Source organism: Populus alba, chromosome 10 (genome assembly GCF_005239225.2).
Source record: "Populus alba chromosome 10, ASM523922v2, whole genome shotgun sequence".
In the NCBI taxonomy this organism is placed as follows: Eukaryota; Viridiplantae; Streptophyta; class Magnoliopsida; order Malpighiales; family Salicaceae; genus Populus; species Populus alba.
Window position 1 is genome coordinate 16,340,256 of NC_133293.1, and position 15,263 is coordinate 16,355,518.

Genomic DNA, 15,263 nt, shown 5'->3' on the forward strand with positions numbered 1-15,263 from the left:
TGTAAAAACAGCCAAAAAATAGTCCTTAAATTGGAATTTTAATATTTGATTTTTGATTTTTAAAGGGACAGTTGTGTGGGATCTTGAAATTCTTTTTATCAAAATAAAATTTTATTTTTACTGGTTTTTTTTGGAAGAGCTGTGAAATTGAGGGAAAACTTAAAACTTTTTTTATTTTCAAATCTTTCCTCTCTCTTACCTCATTCTATTTAAAATACAAATAGCTTGTTGAAATGTCATTTGTCATTGGAGTAATACATGGACATAGAAAAAAGAGGCTATATTACACTATTTAAGATACTATATTGATAATTTGACTCTTTTAAGTGATTTTTATTTTTATTTTATTTTAAGATGCCCCAGTCCAAATCAAATCTTATAATCACTCTTGTTGGTTATTTCAAGATCAACAAGGAGACAATTGTTCAACAATATCACATCTCATGCACGCTTGATCAAGCTAAACAACCCGTCTTTCATAAGTTATAAATCATAAATCGCAATCAAGCTATTATCCAAATCTAGAGAGGTTAATGAAAAAACCATCAACTAAAACCCTTTAACTAACCAAATATACGTTGGATATCTAAGCAAACATTTCTTTCAAATAACATTAAAGACATAGTCGAAACTCGAGCTAATGATTTGACTAAGTTTAGATTTGATTTCACTAAATCAGTTATACTACAGGTTAATTCAGTTAGGTCAACCAGGTTTTACCATGTTAATATATTTTATGATTCAATTTAAAATTCAGCTAGAATTAGGTTTTGAATTAAAAATTCTCAAAGTTAATCAACTATATCATTTTGAGTTTAACAACTATACTAAAAATCATCGGTAAATACAAACATCCTGGCCGGTGTAGCGATTGAAAGAATAAAACCAATCGACTGTTTGGTATCATTTCTAGTTTGTATGTTTGGATTGATGAAAAAGGAAAAAAAAAAAAAAGACGTAAGTGACGGGTGCTTGTACGTAGATGATTTTTTCATGAAAAAATGCACTTAGAATGAGAGCGATAGAAACGTGAACGAGCAACAATGCAGCAACATCAATGGCTATCCTGCTTGCTCTTGAGATGGGAGGATAAGAAAAACACTCTTGAATTAGACGCAAGTTAGTTTTCAGCTAGGGTCACTTTCACCATAAATAGCATCTCGTGGCTAATGCATGGAACCTTTGACCTTGTCTTCTTTATGGTTTACGAAATACAAAAATAACCATTTTGGAGATTTTTCTCTTTTTAACCAAAACTCGTCTCTCTCAATAAATCTATCTGAATTTTCCTATAAGCTATTTGACATGGCAATGGTTTCAGTTAGAAGAGGAAATAATTTACTGTTTCTTGGTTGTATCTAAAATAATCAACAATATAGAGATCACATGGCTATCCAAAGGATCTGACGTTGTTTTTACCATGAACAGAAAATTCCATATAACTTCTCGAGGGGAGAGAATCTTCGAGCCCCTCGAATAATCCACTGGAGCAGTCACGGATGAAATTAAGATGACAGTTAATTAATTCTATATCCCCCAGAGAGAAAGACAAACTGAAAAGTAATGTATGGCTGATTTTATTCTTTATTTTTCATAGCCTTAAGCCAGAAGATGTCATAAAAATAAATAAACAAACAAAAAGCTTATAGGCTGTAGCATATCTGCGTCACCAATTTGAAATTTAAAGCAAGATTCACCGCGAAGTTTCATGTAGGGATAAAGTACTGCAGTTTAAAATTTAAAAAATTGAGATCCATTATTACAAAGGGGAACAATGAGAAATCCGAGAGAATCACTGCGCAGTACTGTTGTCGGCAACACCTCTGCTTTCCTCCATTTTTTTTTTTATTTTTAAAAGCTTGTTTATTTTTTAAAAAACTCAATGTAAGGATTTCCTGAATCAACAGACATTATCTTTTTTAAAATGATTTTAAAGATAAAAATAGATTTAATAATTCCCCAACGCTAATTTGATGTTCGATTCCATGAAAATCATGGAAGTATGATAGTGGTTATTTTTCAAATAGTTTTTCGTGCTGAAGCATGTTAAGTAAAGATTTGACAGCGCAGCATCTTAAAAATGCTCGATGAATTAAAACGGGAATCAAATCGAACGGCGCTCATTGAATAATTATTCCACTCGGCAGACTTTATTCTTTACTTATTGTCGAATCAACGAGCATTTACGATTGTCACAGCAAGTTTGCAAGGAGGGTCTTCACCGAATCCAAGAGGTTGTTGAAAGTACACTTTTTCGAGATTAGTTGGGTTTTTCTATTTGTAGATTTTGTTTTCAATAGAATCCAAAGGGTTTGGAGGGAGGGTAGTTTAGCTACCTAAAGGCACGAGAAATCTAAGACTGCAGATCCACCTCCCTCCCTTTTTTAAGGCAGGATTTCCACTGATCACGGGGATTGCATTTTTTCATTCCACGCGCCATTGAAGTGAGTAGACGTGGGAAACACCCTCACCAAGTGCTGGAACACAGGTAGTGTTTTTGTATCTGTATTAATGTTTATTTTTTAAAATATTATTTTATTTATAAATATATTAAAATATTTTTAATATTAGTACATCAAAAAAATTTAAAATTATAAAAAATAATTTAAAATTAAAAATTAAAAACTATATCTTAAATACAAAAACAAATATACTTAATATGTAATGTTACATTTTTTAAAAATATAATATAATATAATCGCTTATCAGTACCATTTTTATTTTTTAAATGATACCTTTTGGTATATATTGTATTTGGGAATAATGATTGCGTTTGATAGTGTGGTTGTAATTACGTTGTTTTTTAAATAACTTTTTGTACCTTTTATATACTTAAAACTCAACGACAAGAAAAATTATTTTGAAATTGTTGTTTGAAAAACTACATATCATCATAAACTTGATATCCTTACAACACTTTACATATTTAAAGCTCGACGACGAGAAAAGTCAGCAAAATATTCAGGATTATTTATAAATTTATCATTGTATTGTGTTTATTGAATTATAAAAAGCCATTACAATAATAATATTATAACTTCGGCATCAAATTTGGTTCGTTGATCCATTCAAATGCTTTGGGCAAACTTTCGAGTAAAGAAATCGTGAAGCCATAAATTGATCAATAGTGACAAGACAAATTTTTTTCTTAAAAAAAATTTGACAAGACAACACTCGAAATCGAAATCCCCAGTTTCGTTTTTATTTGATAAGAATCTCACGAGAGTAGTGAACTTGTTGCAATGTAACTGGATAGATTTTATTTCTGGGTTGGGGAGTCGTAACAAGAATGATTAACAATATGATGAATACTTTTTTCTTTAACAACATAGCACATGGGGAGGGACAGAGAAAGAAGGATGGGGACAACCAGGGAGATCTTGGTGCTGGGTTTCGAAATCACAAGACACTTAGAGATATGATTAAGCACACGACGGGTTAAACAGCAATAAAAGCGCTCTGATTTTCCCACAAATTAATAACGAGGGGACAGCTCTTTTTCATGCACGGCCTCGCTCATGGTACCCTGTTTCACAACAAAAGCACTCTATTCTGTCTGCCATGGAAAAAAGAAAGCTTTAAGGGATAAAATTGCCCAGTCAATCTTAATATTTTTCTTTAAAATCTGCAGATCTTGAAGATACATCCCGTACAGTTGTCTACGCTGGGAAAGAAAAGGAAAAACACTGTCTAAAAGCTGCAGCGGAGTTATCATGCCTGAGATCATCGTACTTTTATCTGACTTCCCATCTGCAAGTAAACTTTGACGAAGAACAGTTTAATGACCGGCCAGTTTCGCTTTGAAGACAAGAAAAGAAAGGGAGACGCAGACACCGCCATGGAAATTAAGTTTAAAGTTGTTTACCGATAGGTAGTTTTACACTACATCATATAAAGCAAGAAAAGCCAGGGATGGGGATGTGTTCAGCGAGTCAGAAAGAGCTAATGATGTTTTCCCATTTGACTTGTAGTTGCTGAAGGCATCAAAATCCTGAGAGGATAGAACGCTGGGATCCTTAGCAACAGGGAAAATGTGACGAAACATAAAAGCCAAAAAATCTAACGTGGAATCAACATGGGATATGTAGCGGTGGGTAAAGTTTCCCAGAAGATAAGCGGTCCAGATCAAAGCTGTGAGGCTGCAGACAAAACATAAAAGCAAATGAGAGAGAATGAATTTGGACATTTTCAAACGACAAGTTGGTTATTGGCAGTTATAGTTCAGTGGTTGTAATATATGGTGGTCGGTAACCCTTGAAAAAAAAAAAAAAGTGTGGCAGCCAGAGTCAACCTCTCCTTCTGGTTTGATTATTTTAATTTCCGATTATGATTATCATTTTAAATGAATGTTTGGCCTCACAAAAATTATTTTGTACACAAACAGCCAGGGAAACCTAAATTATCCCTGCAATGGAAAGGAGCTCCTAATTGACAGATTAAACATTTTTTTTAAAAAAAAAATATTCAAAAAAATATCTAGTCTTAATTAACATGCAGATTAATTCAAGAATTGATCGTTGAAAAGAAAGCAACACGTTAAAACCATAATAGCAAGTGTTGAAATACAAACCTGATCATATCTTATTTTACTAGCACTTGCTCAGATGGGTAAAAGGTGTAAATATAAGTGGGCCAAAACAGTAACTCGATGCAAAGCCTAAAGCTGTAAATGTAAACATCATATCTTGTTATGTCTTCAGGTGAAAACAATTCTGAGCTGTTCTTTGAAAAGAAAAGGAAAAACCATCCTGCAATTGAAGCAGCACGGCTAATTTCTTCCCTTCTTTGGACTTCGAGTTCCGTTTTATCTCCTAGTCGTGACTCGTGTCCCTTTCTCCTGGGCTTTATTGACATTTCACCGCCAAACCCAGAAGAAGCTATCATCCAACAAAAAAAAAAAGATAAAAAAATCAAAAGTATAAAAAGATAAAATGTTCTGGTAGCAGAAGCCAAATTGGATTTTTGTATATAGAGAAAAAGAAAGAGCCAAAAGGATAGCATGTGCAGCTGCTATGCCGCTAATCCAACCCCTTGTATCGTTTTCAGCAGGCAAATTGAGAAAGCCTCCTTCTACTTTAAAATTGTTGTGGCCACGAATGTCCTTTAGCATGGCTAGAAACTAGATAGATAACAAGAAGTTATTTCAAAGGTTTTGGTATTGCCCGTTTTCTTTATTTGACCACATTTCAAACACAGCAGCCTACATAGAAGAGTCGCCCCCCACCTTCCCATTGTCCATTTTTCTCTTCTCTTGATACGTGCATGGTTTAGCCTCTAGGTGCTAGCCTGGCACGAGCTTCGCTAGAAATCTGGTCTGGTCAGCCCATACCTGTTCAGACTTCAGAGCTCTCTTTTTAGCTTTGACCAGGAATGAATGCTAGCAGTAACCAAGAACACCCCCCGCCCCCGCCCACCCGATCCGCCAGGGCTCGAACACAGTATATCAATCTGGATTTCGTCTTTTTACCTCTCGAGTTTACCCGATGAAAAAATACACTATAATAATATTTGTTAAATAATTAACTCAATCTAAGAGTTTAAGATTTTAGATGAAGTTCAGGATATGATTTATATTATTTTTTAATATATTTCCAAATAAAAGCTTTTTGAATTTAAAATTTACATAGACCTATATTACATTGTTCTTGATTTTTATCAAAAAAAAAGGGTAGTGACATTCGAACTCGCGACCACTAGGTCATCAAGGTATTAATATCATGTCAAAAAATCATCTTAACCCAAAAATTTAATTTTTTAGATAAAATTTTAAAATTATAATTTATATTATTTTTACAATATTATCAATCAATAATTAATACCAGTCTGTTAATTACTTGGAAGATGTTTTGCATGCAACAAAGCTTTTCCCCATAGCAGTAATTCCGCCTTTTAAAACACTGGTATTTTATCTTCTAGTAAAAAGGTGGGAGAGGACGGTGGAAGGAAATGGACGAGCCAAGAAAACTTCCAAAAGTATTATTTTTAACCACGAGGATCATCTTGATAAAAAAAAAAAAAAACTTTCAGAATCCATAACTGTGTAAAAATTGTCATGAACATTTCATTTTAGGGTTAGATTGCCTGTTTCAAATTTAGTAGGAGGATAAGTTTATCTCATAGAAATAAACTTCGGTGGAAGCATCAAGAGCATCCACTAACATCCATTTATATTGTTGCTTGCAGGACGTCTTTTCGTCAGCGTCGATGTGGATACAGTACTATAATTGTTAATTACATTTTAATTAACGAGTCCGATTATAATTAGACAAGCTAATGCCGAGAATCGCGGTCCTCTGATTTCGTCAATCAGTATCAGAATCCAAGCTTGCATCGCCTGTTGATCAACTGACGAGCAACAAGACACAGAGCAAACAGTTAATCCAGCTCAGTGGCCCTCCAATGCTGAGATGGCTGTCACCAAATTAAACTCACAGCTGTTGCAGAGTCTTTGTACCATACGCGTGTGAGCTTTGCCACCGAAATCTCTGGTTGTTTCATGATATCTCCATTGACGGGAAGCAAGCTCTCAGCAGCGCGTACAGAGTTCTCCTGGTTCTACCAGCCTCTAAAATTCCTTCCATCCGTTTCATATTTGGTAAAGTTCTCCTGGTTCTTCTCTAACCAGCTTGTGCTTGTTCAGTTGTATTTGAACTATCCTTAGTATCTGGGACCCACACCACGCTAAAGAAGAAGCAAGCTTCCATTTCACAGCCACAGCTGTGAATTAATTAATGAATTGTTCTGAATAAAGAGAAGAAAAAAAAGGACGCGTACGTGCTAGTCAAAACAGGAATTTAATTGGTTCACCAAAATGGATTTAATATTAAATAAATAAATTGGCTCGGCTGTCCAGGTCCTAATATACGGCTATGAGCAGAACCACGGTACAAAATGCTATGCGTGCATGTGCTTGAGAGAGGGACCGTATCCGGGTAGATACAAAACAAAGGATCAAAATGGAAGTTTATAATTAGCTTATACTGATTGATATGCTTGATGGGGGCGTAAATTAAGCAGAAATAAACATTATCAAAAATATAAAACAAAGGATCAAAAATCTAAAGAAAGTATGGTTGCTAGACAAACAAAAGGAGAGGGGATAAAGGGTATTTGCGACAAATGGGAGTTGTTTGCACGTGGCCACGTAAGTTTATTGCTCATCAACCGCCTATACCCCACTTGGATTTTGGGGAATTTCCTACTAAGAAAGCAACAAAACCACAGCGTTTTAAGCCACAAAACAATTTTATTTTATTTTCAAAGCTCACATGTGCTCTTGTTTTTCCACAATTACAAAACTGCTATTGCCCTAGCGGTTTATGGTCCCCCCGCTGCTTTCTTCAAGGGTGTGGGGGTTTTGGCGCTGCCGTTGAGCAGTGTTCTTTAAAGATTTTGATTTTAAATTTTATATATATATATATATATATATATATATATCTTTAAATTATTTTATGTGTTAATATTAAAAATAAACTTCAAAATCCCAAGCACCATTGACGGTGGTGGCCAAAATAGTTCCCCCAAGCACCCCCTGATAGAGCCCTATAAATTCCACCTCATCCCCTCCTAACTTTCTTCACTTAACAGCTTCACATTTCTCTTATCTTGCACTCTCCTTTTCTCTCCTCCCAAGTCTCAATCTTCCTGTAAGAGTTCCGTCTATCTTCTCTCACATTTGCTCTTCTAAATGTTGTTTCTTTTGTTAAATGAACCAAACATAAAGATGCGAGCTCGGTGGGTTTTTAAAAGAAAACTAAAATGGTTCACCCCTCTGTGCAGGAAAATGGCTCTAGCTGGGATCTTCTTGGTGGGTTTCCTTGCAATGGTTTCATCTGTTTATGGTTATGGCGGTGGAGGCTGGATTAATGCTCATGCAACATTCTACGGAGGTGGTGATGCTTCTGGCACAATGGGTATGGCCGTTTTGCAGAAAAGAAGAACCTTTTTAAGAAACTAAACTGTTTTAGCTAGGCGCACCCGTTTGACTAATTTGCATAAAAATATGTAATTTCAGGTGGTGCTTGCGGTTATGGGAACTTGTACAGCCAGGGGTACGGTACTAATACTGCAGCTTTGAGCACAGCTCTGTTCAACAGCGGGTTAAGCTGTGGATCTTGCTTTGAGATCAGGTGCGTGAATGACCCCAAATGGTGCCTGCCTGGCTCCATTGTGATCACCGCCACCAATTTCTGCCCTCCGAACAATGCCCTGCCTAACAATGCAGGGGGCTGGTGTAATCCTCCTCAACACCATTTTGATCTCTCCCAGCCTGTCTTCCAACACATTGCCCAATATAGAGCAGGAATTGTGCCTGTGTCTTACAGAAGGTATGTCTCCCTGTCTTCTTGAGCGTCCATTTCCGACCTTTTGAAGGAAAATTTTGGCTAAGATGCCGCGTTTAATGAATTTAGTATAACTTTTCCCATAATTAAGCTGCCAGTGAGGGTTATCTAGGCCTTTAATCAGTCTTTTCATGAACTTTATATTTCTATTCTCCGTTCAAATTAATTATAAAACAGTAAAAGTTATTAATTTGAAACTTCAAAAAAAAAAAAATAGGAAAAATATGTTCCATCAACTGCACTCCTAAACTTGCAGGTTTTTTTAGAGTAATAACTGAGGTGTAAATGCCGAAACGGAATACTTTTTTCACAAAAACAAAAAATAAGGTTTACCATTTTTACCGCGAACTGTAAAAAATTAAAAAGTTCAATTTCCTCTTACAAGTTTGCCCTTCCCTGCCGCCTGTAATTTTTCCTTTCTTGGACATGTAACGAATTGTCCTCTTGCCCTGTCCTTGGCTAAGCCCTCTCTTTTCTGGCTCTGGTGTCAGTGTTAGTAATTTGTCTTGGTGGTGGTTCTTTGTAGGGTACCCTGCAGGAGGAGAGGAGGCATAAGGTTCACAATCAACGGTCACTCCTACTTCAATCTAGTCCTGATCACTAACGTTGGCGGTGCTGGTGATGTACATTCTGTGTCGATCAAGGGGTCCAGGACTGGTTGGCAACCAATGTCAAGGAACTGGGGGCAAAATTGGCAGAGCAACAACTATCTCAATGGACAAAGTCTTTCCTTTAAGGTCACCACCAGTGATGGTCGAACTGTGGTCTCCTACAATGCGGCTCCTTCTAGCTGGTCCTTTGGGCAGACCTTCTCCGGCGCCCAGTTTCGTTAGGGACCATACTTGCCTCGGTGGCCACCCTCATCTCACCATACTAAAGTTTGCAGCATGTTAGGTCTATATTCAATATTTAGCTACAGAAGTAGTATTAGTGTGATTTTAGTAATACTAATATATACTCGTGTCTCAGTTGGAGGTCAGGTCAGTCTTCGGCCTACTGGATCAAGATGAGAAGGGCTTATTTTAAATGGCTCGCTACTCATTTTGAGCTAATCGAGATGCTCTAGGGTGTTTTATTCAGGGGACTCTTTATCGGTCTCCGGGGTTTTGCCATCTTTTCTTCTGTTGTTAAAGGGGCAGAAGATCATGGCAGAGGTGGTCTTTACCACCCGCCGCTTGTTTTTTTTGGCTTCCACGGCCTTGCTGGGTCTTGGGGGCCTCTTTTTTTTTTTTTTAATCTATATATCTATATATAATATTGTAATCAGCTTCCGCTGAACTATGTCCTTGGTTCCGAAGTCTGAATTGTTCGAGACTAAGTTGTAAATTTCCGATTGCTACTAGTGATGATGAAAGTAGTAGCTGAGTGCTATCTATTCTATTTTCTTTTGCTGTCCCCCATTTTCTCTTCTGCCTTGTTACCACTAAATATCATTTTTCATTTGTACACATAACACGGAGTACTCGTTTGGGAAACGTGGAAAGTTTGACTAGATTAAGTGGCAGCTAGTTGGGCCACTCGAAGGCCTGTAATGGGTTATTCGTGAGTTCGAAAGGAGTCCATTTATGGCTTTTGATAACTGATCGATCCGAGCCGAATCCTGTATAGCCCAACTTCGCTTGAGGGCTTCCCTTGCTACTGTTCTTTGTCTGCTTTTTAATACTTTCATGGAAAACTATTTTTACTTATCCTGTTCTGTTATTTAATTAAAAAACCATTTTTTATTTTCTGTTTTTTTCAGTAAAAGAACTTGAAAAACGCGCTAATTTCTGTTCAGAATGAAAAGGAATTCTATCGTCAAAATTACAGCTGTTTTTCATAAAAAATAAAAATATGATTTATTATAATTGTCATGATACTTTTGTATTTGTAATAATCTAATTATAAAATATTAATTTTTTTATTCAATTTAAAACTTATAATGAAAAATATTAAATTATTAACTAAACAGAAGCAGATTTTGATATTATATTTGCAATAGAAATTAGATTTATGACACTAACTAAATATTAACATTTAAAACAAAATATTGCAGTGTTTTCTTTATTTGAAAAAAGGTGAAAAAATATGAAAAACTCTTAAATTGTGTTTTGCAAACTAGTACAATTTTTTTAAAAATAAAACAATTACATTCGAGGACGGAGTTCCAATTTCCTTGTTCTAACTCTCTTTTTTTTCAAAATAATGGAGTATTATTTATTTTCTGGACAAATTTTAGTTGTTTCTTTCTTTCTCGTGCCTTTTAGCCAAGCTCATCGGTTTCACCCACCCAAACGTCAACTTTCCTATCTTAATTGAAGACAAATCATCCAAGAGACTCTTCCTCCCCTGGTTAGAGTTTTGAACTTTGATGGCTATGGAAAGAGCGTGCTTAGGCCAGCCATCCAAAGCTAAAGGCTAGCTAGTCTCTTAGTCCCAGAAGTTATATGTGTAAGATCAGCTGTAGTAGAGATGGTTAGCTCGAGGCTTGACATTTAGATGCTCTGGCTAAGGGGCGCCACAAACGTTGAAAGTTCCCACCCGATATTATATAATCGAAATGCAATGATCTTCGTGTATGTGGCAGATTTAACCATTTAAATTTAATTTCAACTAACACTGCTCTGATACGACTCTGGGCAATGTAGATTTTTTTTAAAAAAAAAAAAAAAACAGAGGAAACATTTCGGTTGTCACTGATCTTTCAAAAACACCAGGTGGAGGTTAAGATTACAGGATTTGATTTGTCTTCTCTTCTAGCACCTGATTTAGTTTTTGTTTGCATATACTAGATAGATGGTGACTCGCATTTAATTGTAGGTGAGAATCTTTCAAGTTTTACCCCACCAGGCCCGTGTACTCTGCATTGTATATTTCTAATTTCCACTTGTTTAATTCATCCTCATTTCTCGTGTTAGAAATGAATGCCCGAATTCACTCCGCAGCAGCCTTTTACCTTTCATTTTCCTTCTTTATTTCTCTTGAATGAATCCAACAGTATTTGCCATTTGCATGTTGTTTGACAGTGCCTGGTGTCTGGACTCGAGTGAAATGGAGTGAAGACATTTCATATCAATGTCTCCGCTGCTTGTCCCTTGTCTTCAAATCTCTTTCTGGGAGGATTTCCTCAAGATTCACCATGTTCAGTCACATGAACGCTGTCAGAGAACATGACAAACAAAAATCAGATATGTTTGTTGTTACATTAGATAGATATATTTTTCTTCTTTCCTCCCGCCCCTCTTTTGGAGAAAAATATCCCGTGTGAATTAACCCCTTAGCTTGGAAGGTTTGGTTGGCGGTCCAAGAGAATCCTGAAGATGATAGATGAATGGTTGGTTATTGCATTCAGATCCTGAAAGGTAATCAGATTTTGTTAGTTCCAGCTACCAAACAAAACACACGAAAGAGTTAGGTATATTTCTTTCACATTTGAACTCTGAAAGCAAACCGTGAGAAGAGAGCACCAAGGATGGGAATATTTGAGACAAAATAATTGATGGAGCTAAGCACCACTGAAGTTTCCCCGAAAGTTCATGTTCGTTTATTTCTAGCAATTCTGTGAAATTAGCGATTGCTAGATTTTTGTCTCCAGAAAAAGAAGATTCCTGTTTTTTTCACATTGGCCCCACGTTCTGTAACTGGTGCTCTGTCTCGAGTAGGCAACCTGTTTATACTGTAACCAGAACAAATCAGTGGCAAGGTTTATGTCCCTGGACTAACCTTTTCGGATGGAGGTGGAGCACCATCCTCGTCATGGGGAGCTTTACTTTTTAGATTGACTCGTTAGGAAATGCTTGAATCAACAATATTGTAAATTCCAGATTTACCTTTCTCCTTTTCTTTTTCGCATCAGCAGCATGATATTCGAAAACATAAAACAGAGCAATCAAGTTCTTGAACGTCTATCTCTCCTTTTCTGTTTTGAATAACTTTTAATTCTCAACCAAACATTTGCTTTCTTTTCGATTTTTTTCAATCCCGTTGTCTTTTTTACTTGTTTGGTTTCCAAACGCAAATTAATAGTTTAATAATTCAATTCTAGATTAGGTTTGTTTGGTGTTATGATTAAGAACTTCAACCATTATTTATATTTGTTTAGTTAAAAATTAAGGTTAAACTTTTTGCTAAAATCCCCAAAGCATCGTTACTGTGTCATTTGATGCAAAAATAATCTTGATTAGTTCACGATTTCATCCATTCCATACTTATTCAGAGCATGTCACCATGCTTATTAACTTGATATATTACATGTTTATTTCTTTATTCTTGCTATCTATTTGTTTCGTGTTTTTAAATTATTATCAAAATTTAGTCTACGGTCCACAAGGATCTTGATATTGTTTTGCTATGTTTTTATTTTATTTTTTATGTATTGATAATCATATACTTATGTAATTTAACATTGTGAAATACATATATTTTTTAGTTATTTTACTATCAATAATATTTCCAATAAATTTTTTAATTAAATATCTTTTAATTATTTTTATTCAATTGTAATTTCAATCAAATATATATTTTAATCTAATTAATAACAACTAAAATTATTTTTAAAAAATATATTTTTTAACTGCAATCATAAAAGCTTGTCGCATTGACAACCACACGCTTAATAAATCCAGTGGAACCATTTTTCTTGATCACATCTGGTCAAATCCGGTCCCCTTGAAATAACTTGGTAAATGAACACTTGCATTTCCAATTAATTATGTTGCTTAAAAATCTTGGATGGATAAAAAATATGAAATACTTGTAAAAATAATTAATATATGTCAATTATTTTAAGCTAAAAATTTAGTGTAAATCAACAGAAACACGGTTTTACCAAAATATAATTTATCAGGTATATTAAAAGTTTTGCTCTCTCTCGTGTAAACTATTATCACAATAAAAAATAAATATATTGAATAATTTCTTAATTTATCGTTAATTAAAGTTTATTTGTAAACGTGTTCAAATATCTTTATGGTGCATCTTCAAGTGTAACATAAGCTTAATGATATTTCAAGGTAAACTAACCACCGTTATCAACTGAGATGATCAGTTAAATTACATTTAGCGAAATTAAATAGAGTTAATAAACTAATCACGTCATCCTATTATACTTAAAAAACTTGAAAATGTTTATGGAATTTTACTGTTGATTTTTTTTTAATCCAGTCATTTTTTATATACAATTTAATTTTAAATTTAAATTAGAATAAAAAATTTGAAAATTTTTAAGATTAATTCACTGTACTAGATTTAATAAAAAAAAAAAAACCAAGTAATTATCTCCTATCTTCAATTTTTTTTTTTGTTATATTAAAAAAATATTGATTGGACGCGCCGGGCTTATAAACTAGTCTTCCCTTAATTGAATATTTTAAATAGTTCAAGTTGAAAAAAAAAAAAAAAAAAAACTCTTGGACACTTACATGAGCTACGAAGTACTTTGTCTCTCCGACTGACGGCAAAATCTCGAGCCACGTGAGAGGAGTCAGGTTTTGCTGACACATCACCATTTTTTCTTAGCAATCTACGGTGTGTCGCCATCCACGACGGAACTACTTATGTGGTGACTAAACGATGCACAAGATAACCTTTTAATATACTTTATCTCCTTTCCACTTTTACTAATCTTAGAAAAGGACTAAATAGGAGTCGCGATCAGTGCTGTGAGCTATATTAAATTTTTTCTTAGGAAAATAAAAAATAATAAGGTTATTATAATCTAAATTATTTTATTAACATGAGATTTGGTATATAAAATTGATATAACATGCACAAAAAAAAAAAAAAATTATAAAGTTCAAAAGCCTGTTAATTTAATATCAAATAATTTTTTTTTAAAAAAACAACAATTTTATAATTAACTTAGGTAACTAACACATGTGATATGAAAAAGAGATAAAAAAAAAAAATTTTTAAAAAATATAAATTTTACACGATAATCATTTATATATTTATATATGTGTAAATAATTATTCAATCTAAAAATTTAAAATATTAGGGATATGATTTATATTATTTTTTAACACATCTCTCAAGTTGAGAGTTTCTTTAGATTTGAAAACTGCACGGGTTCCACATTACCTTGTATGTTTAATTTTTATCAAATAAATAAAAATGTTGAGATTCAAACTCGTAATCGCTTGAATTACCAAGACTCTGATACTATTTTGTTAAATAATAATATAAATCATATTTTAATAACTTCATATAATAATTTAAGTTGTTAGATGAGCTTAAAGAAATGATTTATATTATTTTATAATAATATATAAATATATTTTTAGTTAAGGAATCCGGATATTTACTGTTATTAAAATGAAAAAATCTTTAATCCGTCCATTACCTGTGATGTGAGCTGAGAAAATGCAATTACATAGACAAGTGATTCATAAAACAACAAGAAGTGAATTAATTGCCTATGTCTTCTTCTGTCAAAGAGACACGAACCCTCGAAAAGAAAGATGGGACATCTGCATGTGGTCGCATAAATATAAATCTTCACAATTTCCGATTGGTCCTAAATTTCAACGTCCTGGAATAAGCTGTTGGAGGTTAGGACCATTACGCTTGCATAAGGCGGTGTGTGCCTTCTTCTTCTTCTTCTCCGGTCATGATCTTCTCTTTGACAAAATGCAGCTGCGGCCATAAAAATCATGGAAGATCTAAAACTGCAAGATGCCATGGGGCCTCATCGGACCATAAAAATCTCCACTTGGACCCTATTTAATGGGTTCGGGACGGTGTAGATTCGATTTTCTGAGCACTTTAATTTGATCATATCAAATCTCGCAATCGGATGTCAAAATCTGGCTGAGCTGAGCCCACATTTATTAAGTACATTTTCACCTTGATGTAGTAGTTAAGGTGTCATGTTGTTCTACGTGGGAGGTGCTTAGAGAATGGCTCTCTTCACATGATTTTGATTGCAGAATTTATTTTATTGTT

The 15,263-nt window shown here is 34.4% G+C and overlaps 1 protein-coding gene across 1 annotated transcript; it reads left to right on the plus strand.

The window, feature by feature from the left end:
* Window positions 1-7,487: 7,487 nt before the first annotated feature.
* Window positions 7,488-9,727, plus strand: LOC118043031 (expansin-A1). The gene is made up of 4 exons (XM_035050827.2): window positions 7,488-7,646; window positions 7,780-7,913; window positions 8,015-8,327; window positions 8,869-9,727. Exons 2-4 carry the CDS (start codon window positions 7,784-7,786, stop codon window positions 9,173-9,175), a joined length of 750 nt encoding a protein of 249 aa, XP_034906718.1. The 5' UTR covers window positions 7,488-7,646; window positions 7,780-7,783; the 3' UTR covers window positions 9,176-9,727.
* Window positions 9,728-15,263: the final 5,536 nt, after the last annotated feature.